The sequence below is a fragment of the Anarhichas minor genome, unplaced genomic scaffold (assembly GCF_050575085.1).
Source record: "Anarhichas minor isolate MPS153535 unplaced genomic scaffold, ASM5057508v1 ptg000027l, whole genome shotgun sequence".
NCBI lineage: Eukaryota > Metazoa > Chordata > Actinopteri > Perciformes > Anarhichadidae > Anarhichas > Anarhichas minor.
Window position 1 is genome coordinate 15864036 of NW_027466473.1, and position 27569 is coordinate 15891604.

General features: G+C 41.0%; 4 protein-coding genes across 4 annotated transcripts; 1 reads left to right on the forward strand and 3 right to left on the reverse strand.

Moving 5' to 3' along the window:
* Positions 1-1963: 1963 nt before the first annotated feature.
* On the reverse strand, positions 1964-5117 carry LOC142960361 (sialidase-3-like). The gene is made up of 3 exons (XM_076102171.1): positions 4581-5117; positions 4178-4417; positions 1964-4063 (listed from the first exon to the last, which is right to left on the reverse strand). Exons 2-3 carry the CDS (start codon positions 4400-4402, stop codon positions 3056-3058), a joined length of 1233 nt encoding a protein of 410 aa, XP_075958286.1. The 5' UTR covers positions 4403-4417; positions 4581-5117; the 3' UTR covers positions 1964-3055.
* On the forward strand, positions 4715-11675 carry xrra1 (X-ray radiation resistance associated 1). The gene is made up of 19 exons (XM_076102170.1): positions 4715-5039; positions 5209-5465; positions 5623-5760; positions 5849-5920; positions 5994-6066; positions 6719-6816; positions 7336-7484; positions 7760-7864; positions 7982-8097; positions 8199-8236; positions 8316-8387; positions 8470-8563; positions 8649-8767; positions 8868-9014; positions 9100-9220; positions 9331-9446; positions 9569-9674; positions 9759-9976; positions 10548-11675. The coding sequence occupies exons 2-18, from the start codon at positions 5439-5441 to the stop codon at positions 9953-9955; spliced, it is 1788 nt and encodes a 595-aa protein (XP_075958285.1). The 5' UTR covers positions 4715-5039; positions 5209-5438; the 3' UTR covers positions 9956-9976; positions 10548-11675.
* Positions 11676-15103: 3428 nt separating this feature from the next.
* Positions 15104-22832, reverse strand: chrdl2 (chordin-like 2). Its single transcript, XM_076102121.1, has 10 exons — positions 22249-22832; positions 21708-21820; positions 21489-21582; positions 21245-21390; positions 19841-19934; positions 19433-19494; positions 18829-18997; positions 18518-18706; positions 18244-18417; positions 15104-15243 (listed from the first exon to the last, which is right to left on the reverse strand). The coding sequence occupies exons 1-10, from the start codon at positions 22313-22315 to the stop codon at positions 15104-15106; spliced, it is 1248 nt and encodes a 415-aa protein (XP_075958236.1). The 5' UTR covers positions 22316-22832.
* Positions 22833-23110: 278 nt separating this feature from the next.
* On the reverse strand, positions 23111-26552 carry spag7 (sperm associated antigen 7). Its single transcript, XM_076102122.1, has 7 exons — positions 26397-26552; positions 25477-25544; positions 25165-25253; positions 24972-25056; positions 24790-24879; positions 24335-24491; positions 23111-24219 (listed from the first exon to the last, which is right to left on the reverse strand). Exons 1-7 carry the CDS (start codon positions 26479-26481, stop codon positions 24101-24103), a joined length of 693 nt encoding a protein of 230 aa, XP_075958237.1. The 5' UTR covers positions 26482-26552; the 3' UTR covers positions 23111-24100.
* Between the last annotated feature and the right edge of the window lie 1017 nt (positions 26553-27569).

Consider the following 27569-nt stretch of genomic DNA (forward strand, 5'->3'; position numbering starts at 1 on the left):
ATATGTAATAGAAAAAAAATGCTGATTTACAAGTAGTAGGCTACATAAAGGAGATAAAAAACACCGTTTTTAGATACAGTAAGCTCTTTGAAGTTAGAGCTATCAATACATGCAACATTCCCACTGCTTTAGAAAGAAACAACAGAAACTAAACCACAAACTAAATGGACTCCTGTCATCCTCCCAAATGTGTGGCAGCTTTACATGTGGGCCTCTGGGTCATTCAAATGGATGTTACAAGAACAATGATGTGACGGCTGTGTGTCCTGCGCTGATCTGTGCCGCTGAAAGAGCAGATCCTGCTGGGACACCACACGTGCTTACCACGAACACAGCACATCTGTGACGCCAACACTGCTGCTAGCCTCGTGTGTGTGTGTGTGTGTGTGTGTGTCTGTGTGTGTGTGTGTGTGTCTGTGTATTACACAAAGCCACCCTCTGATAGAGATTATCATATGTGCTGCAAAATGAAGCATGTGTCACCGCTAACGCTGCCAAAGAAAAACAGGTTTCACCGCATGATTCATCCTACTTGTGAAGACGCTGGTTGGAAAAGGTGATGAAAAACAGAGAGCAAACAAGTCAGTGCATGAGCACATTTGAGACTTACAAAGCCCCTCACAGCTAATAAATTACACTTAATACCTTGCCTAGTTGTTGCTTTAGTACCAGTTCAGTGAATATATAAATGATCAGGCACAGCACTGACGAACCAAGTAGCCTGTCGCTGCTGCTGCTGCTGTGCACCAAAGGTTACAGATGTCAACTGAGATTCCCTTACAGCTATAGTCATTTAAAAAAGCAAGGCAAAGTATGTCGCAATGATTGTGCCATTTACTACATCTGTGTCTGTATTGTGACATTTAAATACATTCATTGCAGTTTTAAGTGGACTTAAAGGGGTTGCCTCTGTAGCCAAAATCCTGACATAGGCAGGAGCCACTCCATCACATTGGGTGACCATCCTGCTAAACTAAATACTCACTAGCACACCATATGTCCGTTCCAATACCTATACTAACAAACTATTTAGTATGCCAGAAATGATTTAGTATGTTTGCAGTTTGCAAGCCAGCATGCTTTTCTGGCTATTCTGACCCATAATTCTCTGCCCAGCATATACAGTAGTACAGTATATAAGCAAGAGGGTCAAAGTTGGGACATACTACTTACTCATTCAATTCATTATGAGGAAGTAGAATGTCCCAATTGAGGGCATGCTGCATGCAACAGCACGCACTTTGAAAAGGGCAGCTGCAGTATGTAGTGAAAGTTTAAAAAAAAGAAAAGTATCTGATTTGGAACGCAGCTCAAATTCGTACGTCTGAAATAAGTTTCCAATACATTTACACTATTTGCTCCTGTTTAACGTTTGATAAAAACTACAGCAACATAATTGTAGTGACCTCGCTATTGTTACCAGTGACATTAGTAAAGTTGTATTAGTGAATTCATTTGTCCAGATACTCAGACAGCATGTACCTCATGTCACGACACATCTAGTTTTCTTTTGTATATTGCAGATCATAAAAAACTCTCTTGTAACATTATAGAAATAACTTGAAAAATACAGAATATCTACATTCCATCCTGAACTTAGACGTTCCTTCCTGTCCCTAATTCATCCCGGCTGTCTGCACATCTGCTGATCCACATTCAACTCCCCACAGGTCGCTTTAGAACAAAAGTCCTTCACATCACTTCAACATGCCCTAAGCCTACTTCAGCTGCTGAGGGAATTAAATACTCCTGACAGCCAATAAAGTGTTTTTCATGGCAGCTTTTAAAAACACTCCCATGCACATGTCTATTGTTTTAGCACCTATCCCTATTTGACCGATGATTATTGTTTAACTTGTCTCGTGAATGTAAAAGTATCCCAACGGTCAGCTGTTAAAAGCAATGATTACTGTAATTACACTATAATCAGAAAAGATATGCACAAAACTGAACAGAAGATGAGTCGTGTGATAACAGGTTACTTTTATTTTCTACTAAAATACATGTTTCATGCAGGTTTTGTCACTTTCCACAACAGCCAACAAAAACACAATGAAGCTAGTGTAGAACCACCTGCAGGCGGTTCGCCTCGCAACATTAGGCCGAGATGGATGTTCAAGTTGCTCAGTAGAAGGTTGTGTGTGTGTGTGTATAAATAGTGAGTCTTCTTCTGCTGTTACATGCTGTCACATGCTTTCACTTGATAACCAACAGCCAGCCAATCATACCTGGTCATGAAAACCATGCTAAATGCACCATAAAATGGAAAATAACCAATTAAATAATACAACCAAGCGAAATATTGCTTTTTGAAAATGAAGGTAATAATCTGTGTACAGTACAAAGTAGCCCAAACGCTCTATTAATCCACCGACTGCTCTCCTCTGACTCATAGATGTGGTACAGTTTGGTTGGTCTCTTCATCGATTAGCTGGATGTGGCGAGTAAAAAGTAAATGTTTATCTTTTCTGTCCGGTTCTGTTGCCAACTTTGAGGCGCCGACTGTGACCAACAGAAGAGGTTGTGCACTGGCGGGCTAGAAGGCATACGTGAATCAGAGTATACTAAATGTAGAGGAGCGACGGAGCAGGGAGGAGACTCTACGCTCTACTTTACAAGGCCTGCTATGATCTTCATATGAAAATAAAAAGAGGTAGGCAAATCCACTCCACTCCTCACAATATACTGACAGTTTAATAAGATGCAGAGAGATGGGCATGAAGTACTTGTCAAACATGCTACACACAAAGCCCGTATTGAAGATGACAGTCCGGCACAGCATGCTTTAAAATCAGCCATCCAACCTATTAATAACAGTTTCTTTCCTTTACACAGCAGCTTGCATATTAACACTATTAAGACTTGAATTACTTTTTCATGTAAACAAGGAGACAACGAAACACACGACTCATGCATGCATTATCATCTCCACACTGTAGAACGACAGTAAGCACAGACAGATGTTACTGCACAGCATATTTAGCATATATATTTTTTTTAGGTTGCAGGAGAATGTTAGAGAGCTTTGTTAATACAGAAATAAAGCAAACGCAATTCAACGCATCTTCTTGTCTTTCTTACTGCCCGTCTGCATGACATCATTAAGGGTAAACGACATGAACGCAATCTGCTCAAGTTCACTTTCTTTCCCGCACTCCATCAGGCATGAGAACTGATCCTTGTCCCCGTTGTAAGCCAGGTCTGAGTAGCCGCTGGGCCCGTTGTGGATGATCATGGGCCTGTCCCACCCTGATGAGTGCAGGGGGGATCGGTTCAAATACGCGCCCATGTCCCTTCTACTGGACTTGTTAGTTGGGTGGATGAAGAGGAGCCAGGTCTGCGTGTCTGGAGACAAGAGCGATGTGCCACAAGCTTTGCTTTCAGCGTCGTCATTGGGGACAAATTCAGGCGCAGGGAAGCCAATGACGCTGCCTTGACAGCCTGAGGGTGGTTCCACGAGCTCTGGGGCAGTGTGAGGTTTGTCAAAGTACACGCCGCTGTTTTCGCTCAGGGCCTCACACCTGTGGCCTCCAATGTTACGAGCATTGCAGTAAAGGTGACTCCTGCCCTCGTGGTCTATGATCTCTGCCATTTCACATTCGCATGACTTTTTCCGAAGCATCTTACCTATATGCCACGTCTGGCCAAAGTCCTCGCTATATACCGAGAGCGCACGTGGGTGGACTGTAAAAGGGACGGGGAAGGAACAGCATCTGTAAGGGACATAATAGGCGTACGCTGGGATGATCAATCTGCCGTTCTCCAGCTGAACGCCGTGGCCCGGGCCCACGGCGAACGTGGCCCACTTTTGGATAGTTTCACCAATCACGCTTTCTGTCAAGTCTCTCGCTTGACTCCAGGTGTGCCCGTCATCGCTGCTGCTAACGCAGCAAAGACTCGCCTTGTTCTTACCTGTGATGACCTGCCTTTGCTCTGTGGTGTTTCCCCAGACACAGATGAAAAACAAAAACAGCGTTTTGCTGTTCTTTTCATACACAGGGCAAGGGTTCATCGTGCGGTGGTTCTGTAGACACGCTGTGGACAGCTCCTGACTGGACGACCACTGGAAACACATGACAAAAGACAACCTTTAAAAAAAGGTGAGCACAGATAATGTTGACGGTTGTCAGTATTCAAGCAAAGGTTAATAGGATGCTTATTGCATGTGAATAATAACCTGGACAGCTCCATCATCCTTCAACGTTCCTCTTCTCATAACAAGAATTTTGGCATCACAATCAGAGGGAGAGGATCTTTTCTCTGCAAAGGCGAGGAAGGTGCGACTGTGCCTCAGATAAATGAGAGCAGGAATTCTGTACGTTATCCCACTTGGCTCCTTCTCAAACAAAGTTGTTTTGACCGGTTCCTCTCCGCTGCCACTCTTTGATGGTGTGTTTCCCATGGTGGATCAGAGTTCCTGCCAATTGAAAATGTTGCAAATGTGTTTTTTTATAGTATTGGTATAACAATCTTAATTCAGAAAGAGTTCACACTCCAACAGCTCCTCGTCGACACATATATGATTACATTGCTACAAATAGCATATAACGTATACTGTGCGTGCATAACGAAAATCTCACCTTCACTTGTCACTCTTCACATTTGTCGCCCTTGATCTTCGCGTGAACGGCATTATACCGTCTAATCTCACGCCACGAAAAAGGGACCTCTGGTGTTCACGACACTGATGCTCTGGGTTCATCAGAGAAGAAGACCGCGCTGAAGCGAGAGAGACACCCTCGCACTCACTTCCGTGTTCGCTTAGACGCGTCCTGACTAAACCAGACGTCGGCTTTAACTACCAGCGTCAGCTAGAGCGTCACAGATTCAGTTTGGCCAAAAATGTATCGTTTTATTGTGATAACACAGTATCTGAATGACAGATAAGGTAGCTAAAAACTGTTATCGGATAGGACTCATCAGAAACGTACTGCGACTCCGGTGTCCAGCCGTGCGCATGCGCAATGCGGCCAACGCCGATTAGACGGTAGCTAGCTAAACCGTTTAAACGACCACGGGTCGAACGTAAACTCATCTTGGTGAGTAATTGGATCCCGTGTTTTGTATATGGAAAACTGCGGCATCTTCGTAATAATATATGTTTAATGTCTCAAATACATTCGGGTGTGTTAGGCGGACTACTATCTTATCATTGAATTCAATCTTTGACTAGCTTGGCTCACGGGTTTCTTCCTCTTCCGGTCTTAGCCTGAAAAGAAACCCCCCATGTTTACTTCTCACCGCCCCCCACTGGACCGGAGTGGTAACGCTGGTCTTACGTGCTGTTGCTAGGATACAGAGCACTACAGTGTGGCGTTATACATTGTAACAAGTTGTCCGATGCAGCTCATCTCGCGAAGAGCGCAACTAGCTCACGATAAGTTGTTTGTGATGGATCTCACCAGCGAACAAGATGGCTGCAGAAAACTATACATTTGATGATGGACACAGAGGAAGGAAAGAAAGTGAGTTAAGTAAAAAATACAACATTTAAAAATATATATATATTTAACAAGCATGTGAAGGCACTCATAGGCCTACATGGTGATTAAATATACATTTTAAACATGAAAACAATATATTTTGATTATATTTTATTCTGTTTTCATTTCCCTTGTATAGGTGCAGGTCAATTGGCTCGGGGCCGATAGAAATGCAGAGGAGCAGCAACACAGGAATGTGCAAAGAGGAATAAAAGAGACTTATAAAGACTGTGAGGCCGATTCTCCTCATGGTAACACATTAGATGGACTTTTCCTGGTAAGGCACTGGAATCTATTTATGTGCTTATTTGACAAAACGTAGCAAAAACAGTTGGTGACACCAAATAATGACATTTGTTTTGCAGCTCCAATTACATTGTGTCGATAAACCGTCTGAGCTCTGCTCTGTTCACATCAGTGAGCAGAAACTGAATTCTGTAAGTGTCACGTTCCACATTGTTATTAAAATGATTTGGTAAACGTTGTGACGTGTTTCCTCTCTGTGCACAGGTCAAGCCAGAAGACCTCACGGTGTTTGACAACGTAGCGTACATAGATGCGTCTGTTAACTCCCTCTCGTTAGGTGATTATTCTTAAACATCATGCATATTTACCTACAACAGTGGTTCCCAAACTTTTTCTGTCAAGACCCCCTTTGATGATATAGGAACATTGGACGACCCCCCCCCCCCCCCCCGCAACCCGACCCCAAATTTTTCTTGGTTTTTAATGAATTGCATTATAATGCATGAACTGTATAAAATATTTTTATTTCTTTCTAAAATAAGTACATATCACTTCACAGTTTATTCTTCAGTTTGTTTAACTGGGAAAAAAAATAGCAATAATAAAATATATATAAAATAAAAAATATATAAAATAATTAACTCTCTCTCTCCCTCGCTCGTTCGCGCTCTCTCGCTCGGGCGCGCGCTCGCTCTCTCGCTCGCGCGCGCTCGCTCTCGCTCTCGCTGGTTTTGCCACAGTCGGTCTGTGACATGAGCCGCTCTGGTGGCGTGGTTGGAACACAGTGCATGTCACGTCGGTTATTTTATATTGTTTTACCGGTGTATGTGTGCGTCTGTGTGTGTGGGTTGGTGATGAAGCCGCGACCCCCCTGTAGTACCACCGCGCCCCCCCTAGGGGTCGCGACCCCCACTTTGGGAACCACTGACCTACAAGAAGATTTGCTCTTATGCAAAAAGTGGTGACTTTCCGAAAATGTTCTCCTCCAGGGTCTTTCAGCAGCTTTGTGTCTTTAAGAGAACTCAATCTGTCACTAAATGGGCTTTGCAACATGACGTTTGATGCTGCTCACTTCCCTCATCTCCAGGTAAGATGACTGACTTTGACATATTAGATGCACTGGTCATTACTATTGTGTGTATTTATATATACTGTACAACTTGACATGAGCCTTTATCCCTAAGAACCTGAGAGCCTTTTATTTCCATCCCAAATGTTAATTTATCATCTTCTTTCACATCTGCAATTGTTTTCAAAATAAGAGCGTTGATATTAACATGGTGCCAATTCAAGTTTTTCTATTTCTACTAATTCCTACACCGTGCCTGTTAAACAACAGAATTTAAATATTTGTACCTGTTTGATGTTTGAACAAAGTTGATGACGATGGAGGAAGGGTCAATTTCATAATTAATTAATTAAATTAATTTCAGCGGCTGGCAGAGAAGCAGCCGATAGAGATAATTTGCAAATGTGTAATATTGATAATATTTAGAATTGCAATATCTCAGGCTTGCACTTTGCTAATCAGAGTTTATTAGCAATAACTCCTCTGTCTTCATAATGTGGTTATGTTTATCTAAACCATCTCTTTAATTCCTCACAGGTGTTGGATTTGTCCTACAACAGTTTGTCAGCTGATGATATTGTTTCCATCGGTCGTCTTCCACGTCTAAAAGTTCTTCATCTGACTGGAAATCAGCTTCATCGTCTTCCTCCTAATCTGGGTTCCTTCAACCACGACCCGACTCAACAGTTAGTACCTTATTTTCCATAAAGCAGCAATATAGGAGTGACTATAGGTACAGAGTGTGTCATGAGATTTATGGTTTATTTATAGCCACAAACTCAAGATGCATGTTTTCATGTTGACCAAGAGGGGGTGCACCAATATTCAAAATTCTCACTCCTGATTCTGGTGAAGCAAATGAAATTACCTTCTACACACCTGCACTACAGCAAAGTATATATCTATATAGATATAGATGTATATATGAATTGTATTGTTTTTCCTCTCTGTTTTCGTACAGGCCCGCTAAAGAAGACGACACAGAGTTTAAAGCTCTTGAAGTTCTGATGCTTGACGATAACAAACTGTCCTCTGGAGTCTTCAACAGTCTTGCAAACCTTAAGAGGTAATGATGTGGTTTGAAATATATGTAAACTAATACAAAGCATTACTTATGGCAGGCTTGTATATCGCAATGCATTACAAACGTTGTGGAAACATTCATTATAATTGTCGATTACAGGCTGAAGCATTTAAACCTACAGGGGAACCTTATATCTGAAATACCATATTTGCCACTGACGTGTTCAAAACCTCGGCAGACTTCTGTTGAAGAGCAAGCTGAAGAAGAGGCACTTGGTAAATAACTTAACAAATGACCTGCATGATGAGTTTCCTCATCATCCTCAGAACAAATGTTAAACATTTTGTCATTTTTATCCCCTCAATCCTCAATCCAGCCCACACTGAGACAAGTCCTAACGCCGGTATTTCACAGGTAATTAATTATACAGTTGGTGTTTGAGATGTTTCATCATCATGTTTCTAATATTTTAAATCTCTGCATCTCTCACAAGGAACACTTGAAGGAAGGAAACTCCAGTTTCCCACTACCTGAGCTTCAGTTCCTCAATTTAGCCGACAACAAGGTGTGTTGGATGATTTGTGCAAATAAATCAACCAAGACCCCCTTTTGTAAAATGCGTTAGCCCGTCTCTGTTTCTTCATCAGATCGCAGAGGAGGAAGCACTGATGGCTGCTGCTCTTTTCCCAATGCTTCGAGAAATGGACATTCATTCCAACCCTCTGACCACGCAGAGAAGTGGTAACCCTCCTCTCCTCCTAAAAGAGATCATTTTTAAAGATTAGTTCTGAAATGTCAACGCTTTTACATCTCTGTTTGGACTCAGGAGACCCTCCCTTACTCACCTATTACCTCCACGAGAGACTGGGGATTACCATAAAGCGTAAGAAGACACAAGAGGTGGCGAAGCTCCCACTGAAGGTGTCCACTGACCCTAAATGGAAGGTTGGTGTTCCGCACTGGTGTCTGATCACGACCCTCCAGATTTCAACCTTATGAAAGTTAACGATTCATATGTTTGTTTGTTGTTGTTTTTTCATCACAGGTGGAGGAAAGAATCCCAAAGGGGTCAAAGAAGCTATTGTTGATGGATGCACCTTGTTCTGCCCGAAGTGAGACGAAGAAAACACCAGAATCTGAGGGCGAGCACGACACCTTCCAGGAAAACACAGAGCACTTCTTTCTTACTCAGGTATGTATTTTTGTGGTTTTTCATATTCCTCCTCTCTTTTAGTCTCAACAGTTTCTCACTTTGCTGGACGTTATTTCATGTTCAGGCAACAGATGTTCCTGAATATGAGTTTGACCTTCCAGCTGACGAGAAAGAAACTGCAGGGAACAAGGAAAGATTGATGGATGCAAAAGCTAAACCGAGTCCTGATGTGGTGGAGCCCGTCGGTGAGGACTATGGTTTCACCTGCAGATATTTATTGTTGGACATTTGCCGTAAGCCTTTAAAACTCAGTGATGGAGAATATTCATGTTTTTTTGTCGGGGTCTTTCAACAGGAATCCAAACCGCTGTTCGGATGCTGGAACACACACTGAAGAATCTTAATGTTTACAGAGACTCAAAACCAAAGCTTGATAGCATCCAGATGCCACACAGAGAAAGAGAAACAAGGGTTTAACAATTTTGCATTCACACTCAATATTATAAGAAAATCTAGCCAGGACTGTAAAGACCAAGACAAATATCATCACCCTTCATGTCACGACTTTTAAAGAAAACCTTTTCTGCACACAGATTAAGGAACTTCCAGCCGTGAAGCCAATAAAGCAGCCAGCTGAAAGGGTTAATGAAATGATCAAAGAAATCAAGGAGAGCACAACGATCAGAGTAGTCCCCTTAAGTACGCACATTTCTGACACAATGAACGTCAGCTCACGTTACCGTTCATGACCATTCTCCAGGTAACACTCTGTTGTCCGTGCAGGCAGCGCCATACAAGGCACAGGCGTCAACGAGCAAGAGCGCAAGGAAGCTCTGTCGCTGCTGAGAGACATGAAGACGATGCACAAGATGGTCCATAAGAAAACAATGGAGCAAGCAGCCAGCATTGAGTCTGACAGAAACACCAACCAAAACGGAGCTGAACCTCCACCTGTGCAGAAGCTCCCGAGTGCTTATTAAAGCTCAACTGTTTTCTCTCAGGTAGGAATCAACACCTCGTTGATGTTGGCATAGAATGGGTGTGAGTGGAATTGATGAGAAAACCAACCATGTGTCAATACGTTAAAAGTGGTGGTTGTGCATCTTATTGAACAACTAAGATAAACAAACTTTATTTTGAAGTTTACCAACAAGAAAGCTGTAGCCTAGCACACAGCAGGCAGCAGATCATTAAGCACATAGAAAGCTACAGCCCTTATAATATGATCTTTGAGAGGTTTAGGTGACTGCGAGTGTCTGTGGTAGTGTTGTGAAATAATAAGTTTCTGTCTGTTCCCCTGAGTATACTGTGACAAGGATAAATATGTTCAGAGTGATGGTTTTAAGCAGCTGCTATCAGCAGACCTAATCCAGCATGCATGCATAGTATGCGTCAACGGTTTGCCAATTAGAGTTTCTTTGGGAAAAGAAAACATACATTTGTATCCTTTCAGTCCAAAAAAAGAAAGAAAAGTTCCAGTGTTTTCTCAGGCTCACCCTTTTTTTTTCCATGAGCATTCCCTTGAACACCCAAGAGTGTAGTTACTCATAATGTGTTTAATTCCTATATTAGGCAACACGCTGTGATAAGCAGTGAGGAAGATGTGGATTCCAGCGCACATGAAGTGTCCTGAAGCATTAAAGCGCTGCTGCTTTACAGACTGCTCCGACGTCTTTATTCATTTCACTTTTCACCTCCTGACCAGAGAAGAAAGACAACAGAACTGTGGTGGATTTATAGCACAATTAAATCCACGACGAGCCCAGTGGTAACTAAAAATATAAGTGTTCTTTTCAACCAATGAGTGCTAAAGCTGAACACCTTAAAATCAGCCAGAGAGCATTTATACTGCATCATGGCAATAGGTTTGATAGACCTTTGAGTCGCTTTCTCACCATTTATAACTGTCTAATATCTTCTGTTTTGTTGAGTCTAGTGGAACCTGCTCGTATAGTCTTAAATACAACAATGTGATTAAATTAATTTAGTGAAGCTAGCTGTGCTCATTTTTATTAGGCAGGGACAAGAGTATTTAATAGAGCAGTGGTTTGTAACTTTAAGCAGACGTCTGCAGTTCAATATGATTTACATCCCACATTTTTTAACTCCTCGATGATCGTGTTTTATTATACCGTAAGTTGATATGTCGTCTGTGACATTTCCTAAAAGCTTACAATGGATGCTTTTTCATTTCTAGTCATGTTCTGTTTTTGTTGTTCATTCTCTTTTGGATTTCGTCCTTCGGGTCTTCTTCTCCAGAGCAGCGTGCAGATGTGGAATGCAGGTTCAGCCCAGGTGGAGTAAATCAATAGGTGCTCTGAAGATATTTCATGGGATTCTACATTTATACATTCATGTGTGGGTGTTTCCCTGCTTCTGTATAACTGGAAAATGATATATGTATTACATACAGTAAGAACGGGCTTTGTGTTACTAGTATGTTGTCGTTCTATGACGCGTGTTTCACATGTTCAACATTAATTATCCATATATTTTGCAATATTTTTTCCTGTAACAATGCCATAAGTATAGTGTACATACACAGCAGTGTGGTTTGATTTAAAATTGAACAGTTTTGATCTGGTGAATAAATTCACATTTTGAAAGCTATCAGCAGAGGTTCCTGATCTATGGGGTCGGCCAAACACCTGGCCTGCCGTCTGAGGGTCTGGTTGGGAGCGTTTCATCTTTAGCGGTATATATTTGTTGGTAACGAGGACACCGTGCCAAATGGCAGAGCTTTGACGCGCTGCAGAAATACTATTTTCCAGTCCGCTGGAGCTCGGCTCTGCTCAGCAGACCTCGACTGTGTTGCAAAGATATCCCACGGTATCGGACACCACAGCTGCTAAAAATATCTGATCCTCAATGTGAGTGAATTTGATCAATGTTGTGATGAATCTCTTCAGAATTACTGTTTTTCCTCATCTTTGACTGCTCTATCCAGGCTCGAGTGCAACTCAAGTAAAGGTCTTCTGAGGATTTGTTGTTGCTTTCAGTAACATGACGGAGTTTGTTCTCCGGCCAGTGAGTCCTGGCATGAATTCATTCTTTTGCCTGACCGGAATGCTGTTACCATGTCATTTTGAAGTGGTAATTATTAGTACTTTGGGCATCTACGGTTGAATAAGTGCAGTGTTTTCATGCTGGAATTCTAGACAGAAAACGGACTATTGTGCAAGAGGTATACACTTATGTTTTCCACAGTTTTGGGCAATGATCAGTCACAGTAAAGGCTGTTCTATTCCAAGCAGTCACTAAGCATTAACTTCATCACAGACTCATAAAACTCTTAACAGAAAATCCGAGACAATTCCCCCCCCCCCCCCCCCCCCCCCCCACACATTTACATGTTGACAAGGAGAAGATAAAGGATAGTACGAGTGTGTTTAGAAGCTTTCTACTTTGTGTTTGTGCCAGCTGTTACAAACCTACTAAAACCTGCCAGAATGATGATGTTGGGGGCCGGAGCTTTCTCTAGCGCTGACACAGCCCTGTGGAGATAGGTCTGGCTAACATCATCATGAAATACCATCAAACACAGCAACTGTTAAAGGGACACTGCAGGCATTTTGTATAGCAGGAGATGTATTAAAAAAACAGTGTGGTCAAAATCAAAGCAGCAGAGACGACGATATCCTGACTTTTACTCCCTTTGGTTAAAGCTCCAAAAACACTACGCTTCCCATAATGCAGCTTGATGGTGTCTTTTATTGAAACCTCCCTGTCTGATGAATGCCCACATGTACCAGGACTCCAAAGTCTCTAAAACCACGCAGAGATAACACTGATGACATCACTATAACTTCATCAGGGCTCCCCCAGAGAGCCACTGCGGATGTCATAGAAACGTTTTTACAGTAAGTCAAACTGAACGTGATTGGTGGAATACTCCTTTTAGAAGTTTTAGTTCATGTTTATTTACTTAATTCCCATTTCTTATTGTGTATCAACGGCTTTTCAACAACACTACAAAAATTTGCCCGGCCTCATGGGAGGCATGCACGCTAAAGAGGTGAAGATGGTCTATTAATGTGACAAATGACTTCAAGACTGAAGATAATCACACAATCCACACATGTCCGCAATTAGTTTCTTACAAATATGTTGTTATTCTGAAGGTTTCCTAGTAATGATAATAACATTAGCTGCAGAGTGAAGCCATTTAGAAATGCAAGTCTCTCTTTATTTTCATTGGACTCTTCCTCACATTAACATCAGCACAGAATAAACAGGCAGACAAAAAGGCTCAGTTGAACTGTTCCTTTTGTTCTTAACATGAAAAATTGATGAGGTGCCTGAAAACACATTTTCATCCATTCTCTCAGTGATGTAACAGACTCTGGCAGGAGAGCAAAAGATACTCTGTCCAAAAGCAGAAACAACAAAAGTTGTGGTGAAGAAAGGCGTCGATGGTTTGTGTCTTAGGCAAGACGGATCTTTGTTTATATATCTATAAGTGTATTTTTTATTTTTGTCTGTATATTTCAGCGCAGCACATTCTCACATCTGGAGCAGCCATCGCTGCGAGCCTTGAGAAATGTTTGGGTGAGATTTGTTTGACTCTCAAACGGAGGGCCAGCAGTTAAGCTTTGAGAATAAGCCTGTGGAGAATCAGACACTAGATTTGGCTCAGGAAGAGTAAACCCGAATACCTCATCAACACTCCTCATTACTCGAGTGCCAAATGAGTTCACTGCGGACCGGACCTATTCATTATTTCTTTTGATGGGACAATTGAACTGTAACAAAACTTATCATGTAATCCTGGAAGGGCTTTGGATACTCTGGCTGGCGTCTGAAAAGAGGTCATTATTAGTTACAGATCATAACCGTAAAGTTGTTGGTCTTCTCCATCCTGTGAAACAAAACGCCTCGCTGTGCTTTGTTTTCAATAGTTTACAGTTGCAACAACACATGTTTAAATGTATGACCCCCTTAAACCGAGCTGCTCGGGATACAGAGATAAAGACCAAAGTGTTCATGACATGTATCCCGGGATATTGTCCATGTTCTCTTGGCCGGACTCCAATCATCCGCTAAAATGATCAGGGCCAACTTAATTAATGAGGCGGTAAGGGTGTAAAAAACAGAGCCCTTGATAGATTTCAGAAGTATTTTGATGAAGTATAAGCTCAGGGGTTCTGCTGAGCACCTTAAACACATCTATCAGACTTAATTAACTTAACACAATTTGGCTCCCTTTGAATCAAAAGACTGCCTGATTGATTTGCAATGCTTCAGTTCCCCACAAACACTGTCGATGCATTAGCGAGGAACTACCTGCTGCAGCACACGAGGACATGTTTGATTCAATCTTTTGAAATGAGTTAAACTCAGCTGCTCCCCTTTGGAAGACAGCGTGGTTACTGCAGAGGTGCAAAGAGTAACTCTGTAAAGAAATCCTTCGACATGAAGCATGTAGAAGCCTTTTCTGTGAAATGCATGGATTGATGTTCTCTGAGATGTGTTAATATTACAACAATGGCTCAGAAGTTCCTTACAGTTCCTCCAAGGCCGGGCCGAGTCGTGACCCCGAGTCTCACATTTTCTTCACTTCTCACTGAATCTGGGCTACACGGGCAGCAGGGCGGAGTACACATACACAGAGAGCTGTGATTTATACCTACTGACTACCCCCAGCTGTTACAATTGCCAGAGCCAGGACCAAGCATGCATAGCAGAATTGGCCCTGAGACGAATTCAAAGAAGATATCGAAACATGCAGTGCAGATGCAGCATGATGGTTGAAAATCCATCTTGTTGTAAATGTGTTGTAATCACCCTTTTATGACATGCATGGGAAAATGGCAACGTGAAAATGTTGATTACTAATTTCAGTTGGCAGCAATAAAGTAGAACACCCCTCTCTCACCCCTTTGACTGGAACAGCCTCTTTGGACAACTAAGAGAGAGAGACTGTTACAAACTGTCAGGTCCAACTACGCAAAAAATACGACGGCCTTTTTTGTGAGTGTAATGAAGGCGTACGAGGGGAGTGCTTCCGTTTCAAAATATTGTTTCATGCTTTCGGTGAGAGACGGACAGAGTTGTGTCGGCTCAAAGTGTAAAAGAAACACAATGAGTCATTGTGGAAGGGGAGGGGACAGAGAGAGCACGTCGGGAGTTCACAAGGGAAGCAATAATATTCTGGAGCGCCCACTCAGTCTACCAAATCTGCAGTTGCACGCTGACTGAGTCATTGGAACCACAGTGATAATTTGACACCTGTTGATCAAACAGGCCTGCGGACAGACTGCACACAGTGCTGCTGAGCAGAAAGACTGCTTTCACAGATCATGCTTACATGCTCATTGCTTCCATGAAATTGTGTTATGTCAGTGTTTGGATTGAAAGCATTATCTGCTTCCTTTACTCTGTGTTTTGGAAATACTTCAGTTTCTTGGCCTGCATGTGGATCTATCAGCACAATCTCACCCGTTACATTTACAATGGGCCATCGGATGGCTTGGAAAAAATAGATACAATTTTATTTTGGCAATTCTGTTGACAAAATACAAATGTGGCTTTTCCAACTGCTTTACAAACAAGAAATCTTGGTACACATCAAATCTGCAATAACTGATTTCTTTGGCCACTTGGGTGCAGTGGAAGGTGCGACCACAACGCTGACATTATTAATAGATATATATTATAACACCTTAGCTAACAGTTGCTTGTTTGCACATCCAGCAGTGGAGAGTAAGATTAGCATTCAGGTGTTTCTGACCTGATTTACTCTCTTTCTAGCTCTGTTTTTTGTCTCTTTAGTTACTAAATGCTGCACTTTGTTCACCAGTTAGTCCGTCATTTTGTCTCTCTCTCATTTGGTGCTGGGATAACCGGATTTAGAAGTAAGTTGCTACTGCTTTCCAGCTCAAAGGGATGCACTCTTCTGCCAGTGCACAAAGCTCAGTGAATTTCATCGCCTTCTCCAGGAAAAACTTTGCTTTGCGTTTGGTGTGAACACACCTGTTTCCTCCTATATCTCCACCATGAATCACTCTAATTGATGATAGAAGAGATTCAACTAATAGATGTTAGGATGAAGCGCTACAGGTCAGGAAAATCGAACATATTAACACTTTGATTTTGAGGAAAAAATGTGTGATTACACAGGTTAGAGACAGAGACAACCAGTAATCAGAACCTTGGTCTCATCGATTTTTATGAAAACGCTGATGTTGAAATATTGTTAAATATTGTGTGGGCGAGAGTTTGGGTTGGGGGGTGAATGGAGTTTGAACTTCTGCTTTTGATTTCCATTCCTCTGATAACATTTCGTCTCCAGCGGGAAAACAGTTTATCCAGCCTTCCGGAGCTCTATTTAATGGAAGCCTTCAGGGGACGACCCGTGTACGGGACCGCTCTGCTGCGGCCTATAAATGAATCAGCAAAAAGTTTTCAAAGACAACTCTGAGCTCCATGAGCCACATCTTAAGCCGTGTCTCAAGTAAATATTCCAGTTTCAGAGTATATGACTCAAATGCAAATGATTTCATTACATGTGGGCACCACTTAAACACGATAGTTACAGCTGAAAACAAATCAGACAATCTTTAACTGGTTTAAAACACTGAGAAAACTTTATGGGTTAAAATTGTGAGCAGAGGTACAGAGTACATTCAGCTACACTCACCACTTTAAAATACAAATATTTCTGGTATGCGTATAGCTGTAGAATGTCATAAGGCTAAATTAACAAAACAAATACATCAGACAGAATTAAGAAGGTTGTTTTCTCACTAACAAATACACAGCTGTGTACTCGCTGGCAGATTGAACCCCAATGCAATGCCTCTTTCTAATTCATGCAACAAAACAACAACATTCAGACAGTCAAATGCATGTACACAGAAATCATACAACAACAATATCTTTTAAATAAGGTGACAAACCCTTAGTTTGAATTTACAATAAATATGTCGATGATCATATAACAACATTAACAAACTGTAACCCTTTGTCCAACATATTCTAAAATACAGATTATTTTCATATGATTAAAGCAAAGGGTTTGTATGAGAAATACTGATTGCAAAATGTCCTCAATTATTCAATATCATCACTGAGTCATCAAAGTTTCAACCCTTAACTCTTAACTGGACACTGAGGCTGTCTCCAGCTCTGATCTCTATACTCCGCCATCTAAATGCACCTACAACCACCCAATCCAACAGTGTTTGAATCATAATAGGAGGCAGCACTATCTGCATGTTTATGACCATGTCAGATAGCAAACATGTGTTTTGTAACTTAATAATTAACATATCAAAATATGTGATGATTAAAAACATGATGGACAACAACGTATCAATCAATAAACAATATTATAAATGAGAAATTCCACTTGTATTACAGGAATGATGCAGGACATGTATGAATAAGGTATTTACTGTGTGTTAACCATGTAGTTATCAGGAATATTGATGTAAAAAGTGTCAAGGGAGGAAAAACAATCAGGGTGAACACACGCCTTCTATCTGCTTGGGATTTAGGAAAGTCACCATCTCCCGAATGCCGCCTTCACATATTGTGGTCTGAGGAGCTGTACTCAGATTTGTTCCCGCCTCTTTAAATTTTTTCCAGGTTTCTGAAAAAAAGAAGCTTGAATTAATATATAAATCAGTCATCAAAACCAAAAGAAATTCAGGAGGATTTCACCGAATTAAAGTATTTGCAGAATTTAAAAACAATACCTTCATCAAGTGTTGTCAGTAATGTGTAATTTTCTGGATGATCCACAATATCTTTTCTTAGAACGTCACCAATTGCCATTAATTGTAAGACACCTGTATAAATAAAGAACTCAGATGAGAGTCATACATTTGTGCGGCCATACTGTGTATTTGTCTGAAAAGAATAGTTGGAAAACACTCATTCGTTCTTTTGCAAACTCATGCAGGTGTCGTTCAAATACATTTGCAAGTATGAAATGAACGCATATGCAAATGAGCACAAATGACACCTTAAGTGCATGTTCACTTAAGTGCAGCCCAGAGAAGCATAATGACAGCTTCAGCTGAGGAGACTGATACCACTCTTGTGTCTATACCATAAATATGAAAGTACAGCCAGCAGCTGTTAGCATAGCTTAGCATCAAGACTTGAAACAGGGGGAAACAGCTATAGCCTGCTGACTAAATCCTTCCACCAGCACCTCTAAAGCCCACATAACTTGTTATATTTACAGATATCAGGAGTGGTATGAATCTTCTCATCTGTCAAACTATTCCTTTATTATAGTTCCCACCAGTAGTTACAGTACCTTCTACTGTCTTCCATACTTGCACTTCAACCTCAGCAGTACTTTGTCTTTCAACAGCAATGATCCTAACTGTATTGGGTGGATCCACTTTCAAAGATGAGTCTACTTTATACACCAAGAGGCTATTCTTATATCCGAGGTAACACTGGGTCTGGTTACTTCCAGCTCTACTTTCTAGAGAGACAAAACAGACACAAGTTATGCGGATGGTGTTTACAGCCGATCAACATGATGTCAGTGCAAACAGTTCATTATGTTGAACATATGTCACTACCTGGACAAGTCTTGCAGCACTTTCCCGCTGATTTGATAGGATGTTGGCATGGGTACTGCTTGGGACACGTGATGCGTTTGCAGTCCTGGAGGCCATCAGTACAAGTGCACAGGATGCATTCCAGGACCTTCCCCAAAACTGGGTGCCACATGTCTCCATGTGAGTACGTCTTGCCATTGTACAAACAAGCTGAGAGAAATGGAAAACATCTGAGTGTTGCGCTACATGTGGAAGTGATCGTAAAGTTGTGAGGAACATGTCTATAAAATCAAATACCTGTACATGATCATTCTGTTTGGACAAAGTCTCACCTCTTTGGTGTTTCATCTGCAGCAAAATCTTCACGGTGGTCTCTGAAGCCCCTTTGAGGTTAAGTTTACTGAGGCTCAGGCCTCGAGGAGAATTCCTGACCCTGAAAGGAGTGGCACGGTCGAACCGTGCGCTGCTCTGCTCTCCAGAGCACTGGTCCACTGAATGCCTCTTTTGTAAACACAGATATAATAAAGAAGAGTTATCTTTCATCCATTTAGCTCTTGGCTTTACTTGCTTTTCCCCTGAGATAGCTGAAAGAGCATCACATATAGCCCTAAATCATAGACGTTTATACCCTGGAGAAATGGATGTTAAAGAAATGATTTGAATAATGTGATCCTCAAGGGAAAATAATTGATTCGCACAGTGAGGTGAAAGGTCAGCGTGAGCTACAGAGCAGCTCCCCTGAAGCTTGTAGTGACCTCAGTGTTAAGTTCAAGAACACTTCATCAGAGCTGACACTTGCCTGTGAGACTTGAAGTCCTGTAATTAAAGTGCAACTGATAGCATACATTTACATATATTTTCAAAGATAGTAAAGTTGAATATGAAAGCAATATCTCAGATATGTTCATTTTAAGATAAATCAGCAAGAACGTATACCACGCCTCTGTTCAGTTGCTGGTTTCCTTCCTCAGTTGATGAGGACCCACTGGTGCCATGATCTAAAGACCAAGGAGAATACAAAAGGTGAGGACAATGTAATTAATATGGAAGCCATAATAAGTGTTGCAACTAAAGAATGATTATATATAGACATTAAGTGGAATTGTATCATGGTGATATGATCACATTATGATGTTTTGTGCCGCCTGATTAAGTGCATTACAGATGCACTGCATTGAATCATTTGGTGTGTAATTTTGCATCTACTTGCATATTGGGATATATATCAATATGAAAATAACATTTTTATTAACAACCCATATGCTCAGGGCTAATACTCAAAATATTTGTGCGGGTTGGAAACAGAGTAAAGCTATTTTTCTCAGCTTGGAGGAGTTTGATTACCTTTACACACCAAACAGCAGGTATCTTGGACTGAGACTGGTGAGGAACAGGTGATTGGTTGGCATGTTTTCAGACCGCAGAAGATGTTTCCATTCTGAGAAAAGAAGGAGTGGGATTTTTCTAAATGTATCTCCAAGTATGAGCTCCAGAAAGCAAGGCTCAAGTACTGCAAGGTTTCTGCAGGCCTCTCGAGACCTGCTTACAGTATATGGACTCAGATCCATGTCATCCAGAATAAGAGAGACAGAGTCCAAATAACATAATCACAGTGTCTTCTGCTGAGATCCAATGTTCTTGAAACAAATCAGCAAAAACGTAATGAGACATCACATTTGTTTTGCTTTTGTCCAAATCAATTTAAATGTTCTATTTCCTCACGTAAACACACTCTCACCATTGGCTGCTGAGCTGGCGATTGTGTCTTCAGTGTTTTGCTAAAGGACACAAATAACTTAAACAGAAACAGCATGACTAAAACAAGTTAATATTGTCTAAGAGATCCATGGAAGAAATGTAGTCGGATAAATGTGATTGGTACGGCTCTTTCATTTTTCCTAGGAATCTGTTTGTTAATATTGTTATGTGTTGTCTCCCTGGAAACATCTGCTAACGAACACCACTTATCAACTCGTAAAATTAACTTCTCACATCATGCAGGACAACTCCAGAGTGATGTCAATTTTGGCCTCACTTCTGCTTTCCCCTCCGATATCTGCTTTTGGTTTTCTAAATCAACACTGTCGTCAATTTTGTTGTACCTCAACCAAACTAAGCCAACACACAAACCAAAGCACCGGCTACAAAATGTAATGGAATCTAACGATACATTTAAACTTTATTAAGCCTTAACGGCCTTACGTTAGTAGATGCAACAACACTACCTGAAACAAAACAAACTTGGAAAAATCTCAAATCTGTCATTGCATGAGATAGTTTTAACACATGAGCAACTGTTGTGCATGTGGCCTCTACATGCTGCTAATGTAGAGGCTCATTAAACAGTCATATTAAAAGGCTTTAGTGAACATAAACTCACATTTTCTAATTGTTAGGAAAACATTGTGTTGAGTTAGTTTTTCATCGATTAGATGTTGGGAAAAGAACAATTCTTAATCAAAAGAGGATTGTGAGAAACTCATTGGCAGGTTTTGTAATATTTCTTTCCAAATTAAGATACATCTGAAAATTCTGCACATTTTCTGTTTCACTCTTTCAATTTTCTCTGTTTTTTATTGTCTATTAAGCGCATGGTAACTTTCATCTTAAAAGCAGTGTACAAACAACATTTCACAGATAACTTGAGCTTATAAATTGTATAATTTAATTATCTTACATACTGCATGCATTTGAATTGAGATATTCTTTCACCAGATGAATAAAAGTAGTCAATTAGATGCAACTTACAGAGCATGTGCACATGACACACTGATTGCTTTGCTTGGATGGGAAGAGGTCGAGCTTAGTAAAGGTCTCCCCTGGCTGATAGATACTTCCATTATGCCTGCAGGTCTTCACTGAAGCTCTCAGCCCTGCAGGGATCCTGGGCTCACCTGAGGAGGGCACATCACACCGGACAGGACCGTATTTAAAGTCACAAGGAGAATCGTGTCTCTCTTAAACTCTGATAAGTTGTTTGGACAGTCTATACCTGTGCATCTTGGACAACACTGCTGAGGCTCAGCCACTGGGTTTTCACATGGCAGCGCTGGACACTTGATTGTTTTACATTTCACATGACCTGTCTAAGAGAGAGCAATATCAGAATTTACAAGCACCTATAAAACCCAACCACAGAGTATTTCAGACAGTCGAGCGACTTTAGTGTAATATTCCTTTAGGTTTGTTTAGAAGGGATTCATAAATGTACCTCTGAGCAGACACAGCGCATGCAGAACATGAATCCGAAGGGCTCCAGATAGGGATGCCAGCTGTCTCCTGGACTGTATGTCTTGTCTTTAAAAGTACATACCACCCCGGGCCCTGATTGTCAAACATAAGGAGGGTGAGCTACATGTGGCAACAACAAAAATATATTTCCTGGTGAACTGATATATCAAACATTTGTCAAACACAAACATTGTTCAATGCCAACCTGCTTTGAGTCATTCAAACCAGAGAAAAACATGGGGACTGCAAATACCACTGATCCAACTTCAGCCCATTAAGAAACAGAAGTTTAACGTTATATGGCTTCTCTGACAGAATTATATAAATAAGCTTTACCAAAAAAACTAAAAAAAGTTATGTTTAGAGCAATAGAGGGTGTTTATCTTAAAATATCAGTTCAGCTTTTGCTGAATGCAACTTAACTTTCCCCATCAGACTCACATTGTCATGCTTTCCATTATTTTAAGCCCTAAACACTTTTGATCAGGACAGAATAAGCATCAGCGGGGTCTGGGTCTTACCTTTCCGGGGTTTTAGCTCTGTTTCTGTAAACCAAATGATGAAAAAGAAGAAAAATGTGGGCTTCATCTTTTACATGTGCGTGATCCTGAGTCTTCAGCGCGCAATAAGTGTGTTTCTGCAGGACAGAAACTGCAGGACAGTGTGAGACAAGGTAAATAAATAAATAAAAATCCAACATTTTTCCTGGTTAATCTATGGCGCCTCCCTCAGGAGGCAAAAGGTAGCGCCAGTTCAGAAACAGGGATGAGAGAGAATGTGGAGGAGGTGGTACGATATTATATTAGTAGCATGAAGTAATTTACAGGGGGACACAGGGGACACGACCACTCCACTTTTTCAGAAGGTAGGAATGGACCCCTCCACTTTTTACAGTCCACCAACTAACGTTATTTAAAAAAAAAAAAAGAAAGAAGCCAGCAGGTTTAATTTATACTTTTAAGCCGTCTCATTCGTTATTTCTTACAGCAATGTTCTCTGGGACTTGGAGTTGACTCCTAAATTTAATATTTTAACTTTTTAAAGCAAAAATGTCTGATCTTTTGTCTTGAAGATTTAAATGTATGTTGTATCCAGGTGTTGAAAATGTCCTGACAGATTATCACCTGATGCTGAAGTCCATAAACATATCTTCTACAACTTTACTGTTTAAATTAAAATATTTGTCTTTGTGTGCACTGATTTGGTTCAATTCATTCCTGTTGAGTTGATTGAATAAAAGTTATTAAAAAAATCTATTGTATTTTTTTGTGGCTTCTTTTGTTGGATTTTGTGGAAATGATTTAGTTTTGTTACAAAAGTCTAAAAACAGCTGCCATTCACAACATCAGGCTACAAAGAAATGAGGTACAGACAAAGACTTAATACTGTTCTCCATTTATTAACATACACATGGGGGAATTTAACAGTGCAACCATGTTAAAATGACATTAAGATCCCTACAAACGTACTTGACGACATGACAAACAAAGAAGATGTGACCAATATTCCTACAATGAGTCCAGTACTTCTGCTCCCTACATATCGCCAGCCATCAATGGGCTTAATAATAAAACACTTAGTTTGAAGAACAAGTTTCATTCAGATCTATCGAAACAAAGAAGATCTCAAGACTTAATTCAGGATTCCTAAAACCCACAAAACAGAAGTTTCTAAAATGAGCTTCCTCTTGAAATGGAGGAAATGACATGCTTCCAACATTACAAAGATCTGAAACAGGTAGAGACCAAGATAAAATCCCCAAAAATGAAACCAAAAGCTGATCATTAGACGGCATTCCTGTTTCCCTTTTAAAAGCTGCACTGGATATTTGGAACTCTACATTTTCAGCTATGCTTTTAAAATGTCGTTCGACGACGGCTCAAAATTATTTTCCTAATAAAAATGTCACTTAGGACTGTAAATGCACATCTGTATCAAACATGCCAATCGTTGCCATAAATGTCCTTTAAAAGTGTATGTCTGAAGGTATCGGGGTTGTTTTTAGGTAGCCAACCACCCAGACACATTGTTTCTATTTACTAAAAACAGGTTTCTCATAAAGGGTCCAATAATCTGTGAGAGAACATTGATAATTGACGTCACAAGCAAATGTTAAACGCGTATGGAAATCCACCTCCTGGATCGGACTCACCTGAGTATCCTCCACTAAACAGGATTCCAACACAGTGGTATACACACTGGATTCAACGCCTGTTGTTTAAGGTATACTTCTTAACTGTCGGAAGTACAAGATATTGCATTATAGGATGAATTATACCGTGTACACAAACGCATCAACGCGGAGACACACACACACACACACACACACACCCGAAACACCCGCACACAGCAGATGGCAGAAATGTTGGAGGCTCAAGAGCTGCTGCTGCTGCGCGCCGCTGAGTCGCCCTCTTGCTTCTGCCGTTTCTTTGCTCTGATTTCATTCATGGCTTCCTCTATGGAGCGAGTGTCCCTCTTATTGGCCACCGGCACTGAGAGAGAAGAACACCGACATAAAGAGTAAATACAGACAACGCAGGAGGAGATCTGTGTGAATCAAGTGAGGCAGAAGCAATCGCAGTGATCAACGCAACAACGCTTACTCACCGCAGCCATAAGTGCTGTTCGCCTCTAGTGTATGCGCTGCATCTTTTGCAGCTGTGGTGCCGATCAGGTGGCTGTACTTGTCTCTGTAGTTGGTGTTGGGACACGTTTCTGGCTTCTTTGTCTGACTGGATGCTGTTTCCTCCAACGCAGCCTGTTCCTGCAGCGAAGAGGAAACAAAACGTCTGAGACTTTGACGGACAAATCAACCTGTTAACAGCAATGCTTGGGTGTTTCTTGATGATTTTTCTGCCTGTATCTGTGTTGAATCTGTACAAAATGTATTTTCTTTGTGCATAAGAGATGAAGACTGTCAATCTATTTATTACTAAATCTATTACAGGGATCTTTTAAAGCTTTTCTGATCTAATAGGATTGGTGCTTATGCACACGAGACTGATCAGATCCATGTAAAGGGGCGCATGTCTCGTTGAAAAAAAAAGAACACCCGTTCTTACTTTGAGTCTTCGCCGTTGCTCGGCCAGCTTGGGATTCCACTCCTCTCCTTTGCGATAGGCTTCCAGCTCCTCATCTGACGGCGCAAACTCCTGCCTCAGAACAAAGTGGAAACCAGTCACATTTCCCCCACATTATTACATTATTACCCAACACTGGATTAAAAAAGCTAAAGTTTTCTGACCTTTTTGAAAAGCATGACGTAGCGGCTCTCCTCGTCCTCCCCAAAAGAAAAAGAAGTCAGACCGGCCACCTCTGCAACATCATGCCTACAACACCGGAAGACACGAGACGTAAAGAAATGTGTGCATTGGACGCTACATGTCAGGTTTCTTGCATAAATGAGCATATTGTATTTATCTGAAGGAACTACTTACAATATACTCCTTTCAATCTTCCCCATAGGATTGTACTTTCGTTTCTGTTGTAAACTGTCTTGAATGAAGTCCGACACTTCTTTCTCCATCTAGACGGCCGACGCAGAGAGAAATAGTCTGTGTGATTCAACACTTTTACAATCTAATGCAATACAAGTGGTCCGTCACAAACTATCCTTCAGTGATGCCTGGAATGTTGTTCTTGAGGTCGTCATAGACGTTCATTTATATGTTTTAGCTGTTGCATTGTACTGCATTGCATTGCATTGTTGTGGTGTGTGTATATATACGTGTATCAGATGAAACACTCACTTTTTTCCTGAACTCGGCTTTCTTTCGTTTCTCATCTTCCTCCATCTTCTTGAGTCGTGCTGTTTGCTCTTGAAAAAAAGGAAACAAACACATTTTATAGTTTGACTTGTTTGTGTCCGACAGCATTTAAAGTTTCCGTAGATCACATAGTGTTGCAGCTACAACCGGCCTGCTTATATGTTCAAAGACTGAAGTCACAAGAAGGCTAATCAAGGGACAGAAGTCCTCTACTCACAAAACCACATTTCCGGATCATTCGGGGAAATTAAATCCTATTATTTGTTGCACGTGTCTACAGCCTCTGATGTTTTATTAGCAGGCATCTCATGACAGTTAATGAAACACATTTGGTCACTTTATTTTGTCTACATACAGAACAATGCCTGCAGATGATGGTTTGTGAAAAGTCAAAGCTGTGAATGTATTGTCAGAGAGAATAGAGATAATACAGGCTTACAGTAAACGTTTATATAAAGGCAGACCACTGTTGAATGTGTCTTCTATGTCAACATGCAGGAGACTGTTGCAGATGAAACAGTGCTGGGTGTTTACATGGTGCTTTGAGCAGGTTTGTAGTACAATAACAGTGGTACCACATGAAGTCAGTTTTGATCATAGTCTTAAGAGTTAATCGATTCCTACACATCATGGATCTGGCCAGCAGATATCGCCATTTTGACTGTTATCAGATGCTTCGACACGGTGAAAAACATTTTCATTGTGATTCAGACAGCTCAGCTTCCCACATCACTAGTCCGGACCCTGACCTCAGGTCTGCGGCAGACTGCAGGACCTACACGCTGCGTTAAACCAGGACCCACAGTGCTTACTTGACACGCATCTAAGTCCCTTATCGTTTCTATTTCAACCACTTCAAACTACCGCAAAACGAGCTGTTATTTAGGCAAACCATAATGTACCTCGAGCCTTTCGCCGGCTTTCCTGGTCGCCGACTGTTGGAGGCTTCTCCATCGAGTTTAAGATTGATCCTAGGAGGTCCGCCATCTTGAAATGAGGGGGTAAAGCCGTGCAAGTTGTTGTTGGCGGCAGCTGGACGGAGCTGCGCACGCGCAGATGTCCAGAGTTCTTCTTCGCTGGATTGATTAACCGGCGTCCAAAACACGTGTCGCCATCCTGTGTACCAGGAAGTTATATCAAGTAGTGGTGGAATTTAAGTAAGTCGACTGCTACTTCTGCTTGACTAGGCCTATTTCTATGTTATACTACTTTATATCAAGAATGTATACTATATATATTTATAAAATGTGCATTGTTTTGGAGGAAACTATCCAACAATACAGTTGTTTGAATCAGCAGTAATGTCACATTGACAACATTGAAATGCCACTTAGATGATAATAAATCAGGAATAAAATCCAATAATAAATATAAGCTATAATAAGTGCAATTTTTGTTGTGATTACGATTTTGAATGCAGGATTTCTTGTAACAGATAATTCGTGTAGTAGTATTTCTGCACTATTTGCTGCCACACTACGTGATTTAAACTGATCAGATGGGTGTACTTTCAGCACAAAAGGTTATCCAGAGTGACCTTAAATCTATATTATTTAGATCAGGGGTTCCTAACCTTTTTGACCTCGGGGCCCAACTTTTCAAGTACAAAGTGTCCCGGGGCCCATTCAAATATTAACACTATTAGTTTAACTAATTGATCTCACTCTTCGTTTGATTTGTATTCAATAACTATATTGTTACCTGTTCAACTCCACCCCTATTTTGGAGCAAAACCGCCTAAAATGACATACCCAAATTAAAATGGCTGTAGCTTCTGAACCACTTTGACTATATGCATCAAAAGTGTCAGAAAACCTGTAGGTCATAGAGAAACAGAGCAGTGGGCCTTTGGAGTCAGTAAAATTTGAAGATTTTTGTCCGCATAAAATATAATAAGTATCTTTCAGTATAAATAACTGCCTGTGGCTGTATCTGTACAGTATAGGGCTGTAACTACACTATCAGTGAACAACTGCCTCAAATTTGAAGAAGATTGGACAAAGTATGACGATTCTACAGTGTTTCTTCCATGAAGAGATCCAGGCGGAGCTCTAAAAGGATATTCGGAGACCCAA

Coding starts and splice junctions, on each gene's coding strand:
- xrra1 (XM_076102170.1), top strand. CDS start 5,439: ATGATGGACACAGAGGAAGGAAAGAAA. Junction 5,761..5,848: donor CATTAGATGGACTTTTCCTG/GTAAGGCACTGG, acceptor TTTGTTTTGCAG/CTCCAATTACATTGTGTCGA. Junction 7,865..7,981: donor AGTCTTGCAAACCTTAAGAG/GTAATGATGTGG, acceptor TGTCGATTACAG/GCTGAAGCATTTAAACCTAC.
- spag7 (XM_076102122.1), bottom strand. CDS start 26,481: ATGGCGGACCTCCTAGGATCAATCTTAAACTCGATGGAGAAGCCTCCA. Junction 25,545..26,396: donor AAGCCGGCGAAAGGCTCGAG/GTACATTATGGT, acceptor CTTTTTTTCAAG/AGCAAACAGCACGACTCAAG. Junction 24,880..24,971: donor ACGTCATGCTTTTCAAAAAG/GTCAGAAAACTT, acceptor GTTCTGAGGCAG/GAGTTTGCGCCGTCAGATGA.
- LOC142960361 (XM_076102171.1), bottom strand. CDS start 4,402: ATGGGAAACACACCATCAAAGAGTGGCAGCGGAGAGGAACCGGTCAAA. Junction 4,064..4,177: donor AGGATGATGGAGCTGTCCAG/GTTATTATTCAC, acceptor ATGTGTTTCCAG/TGGTCGTCCAGTCAGGAGCT.
- chrdl2 (XM_076102121.1), bottom strand. CDS start 22,315: ATGAAGCCCACATTTTTCTTCTTTTTCATCATTTGGTTTACAGAAACA. Junction 19,935..21,244: donor GTGTCATGTGCACATGCTCT/GTAAGTTGCATC, acceptor TTCTTTTCTCAG/AATGGAAACATCTTCTGCGG. Junction 18,418..18,517: donor GTGCTGCAAGACTTGTCCAG/GTAGTGACATAT, acceptor TTGTCTCTCTAG/AAAGTAGAGCTGGAAGTAAC.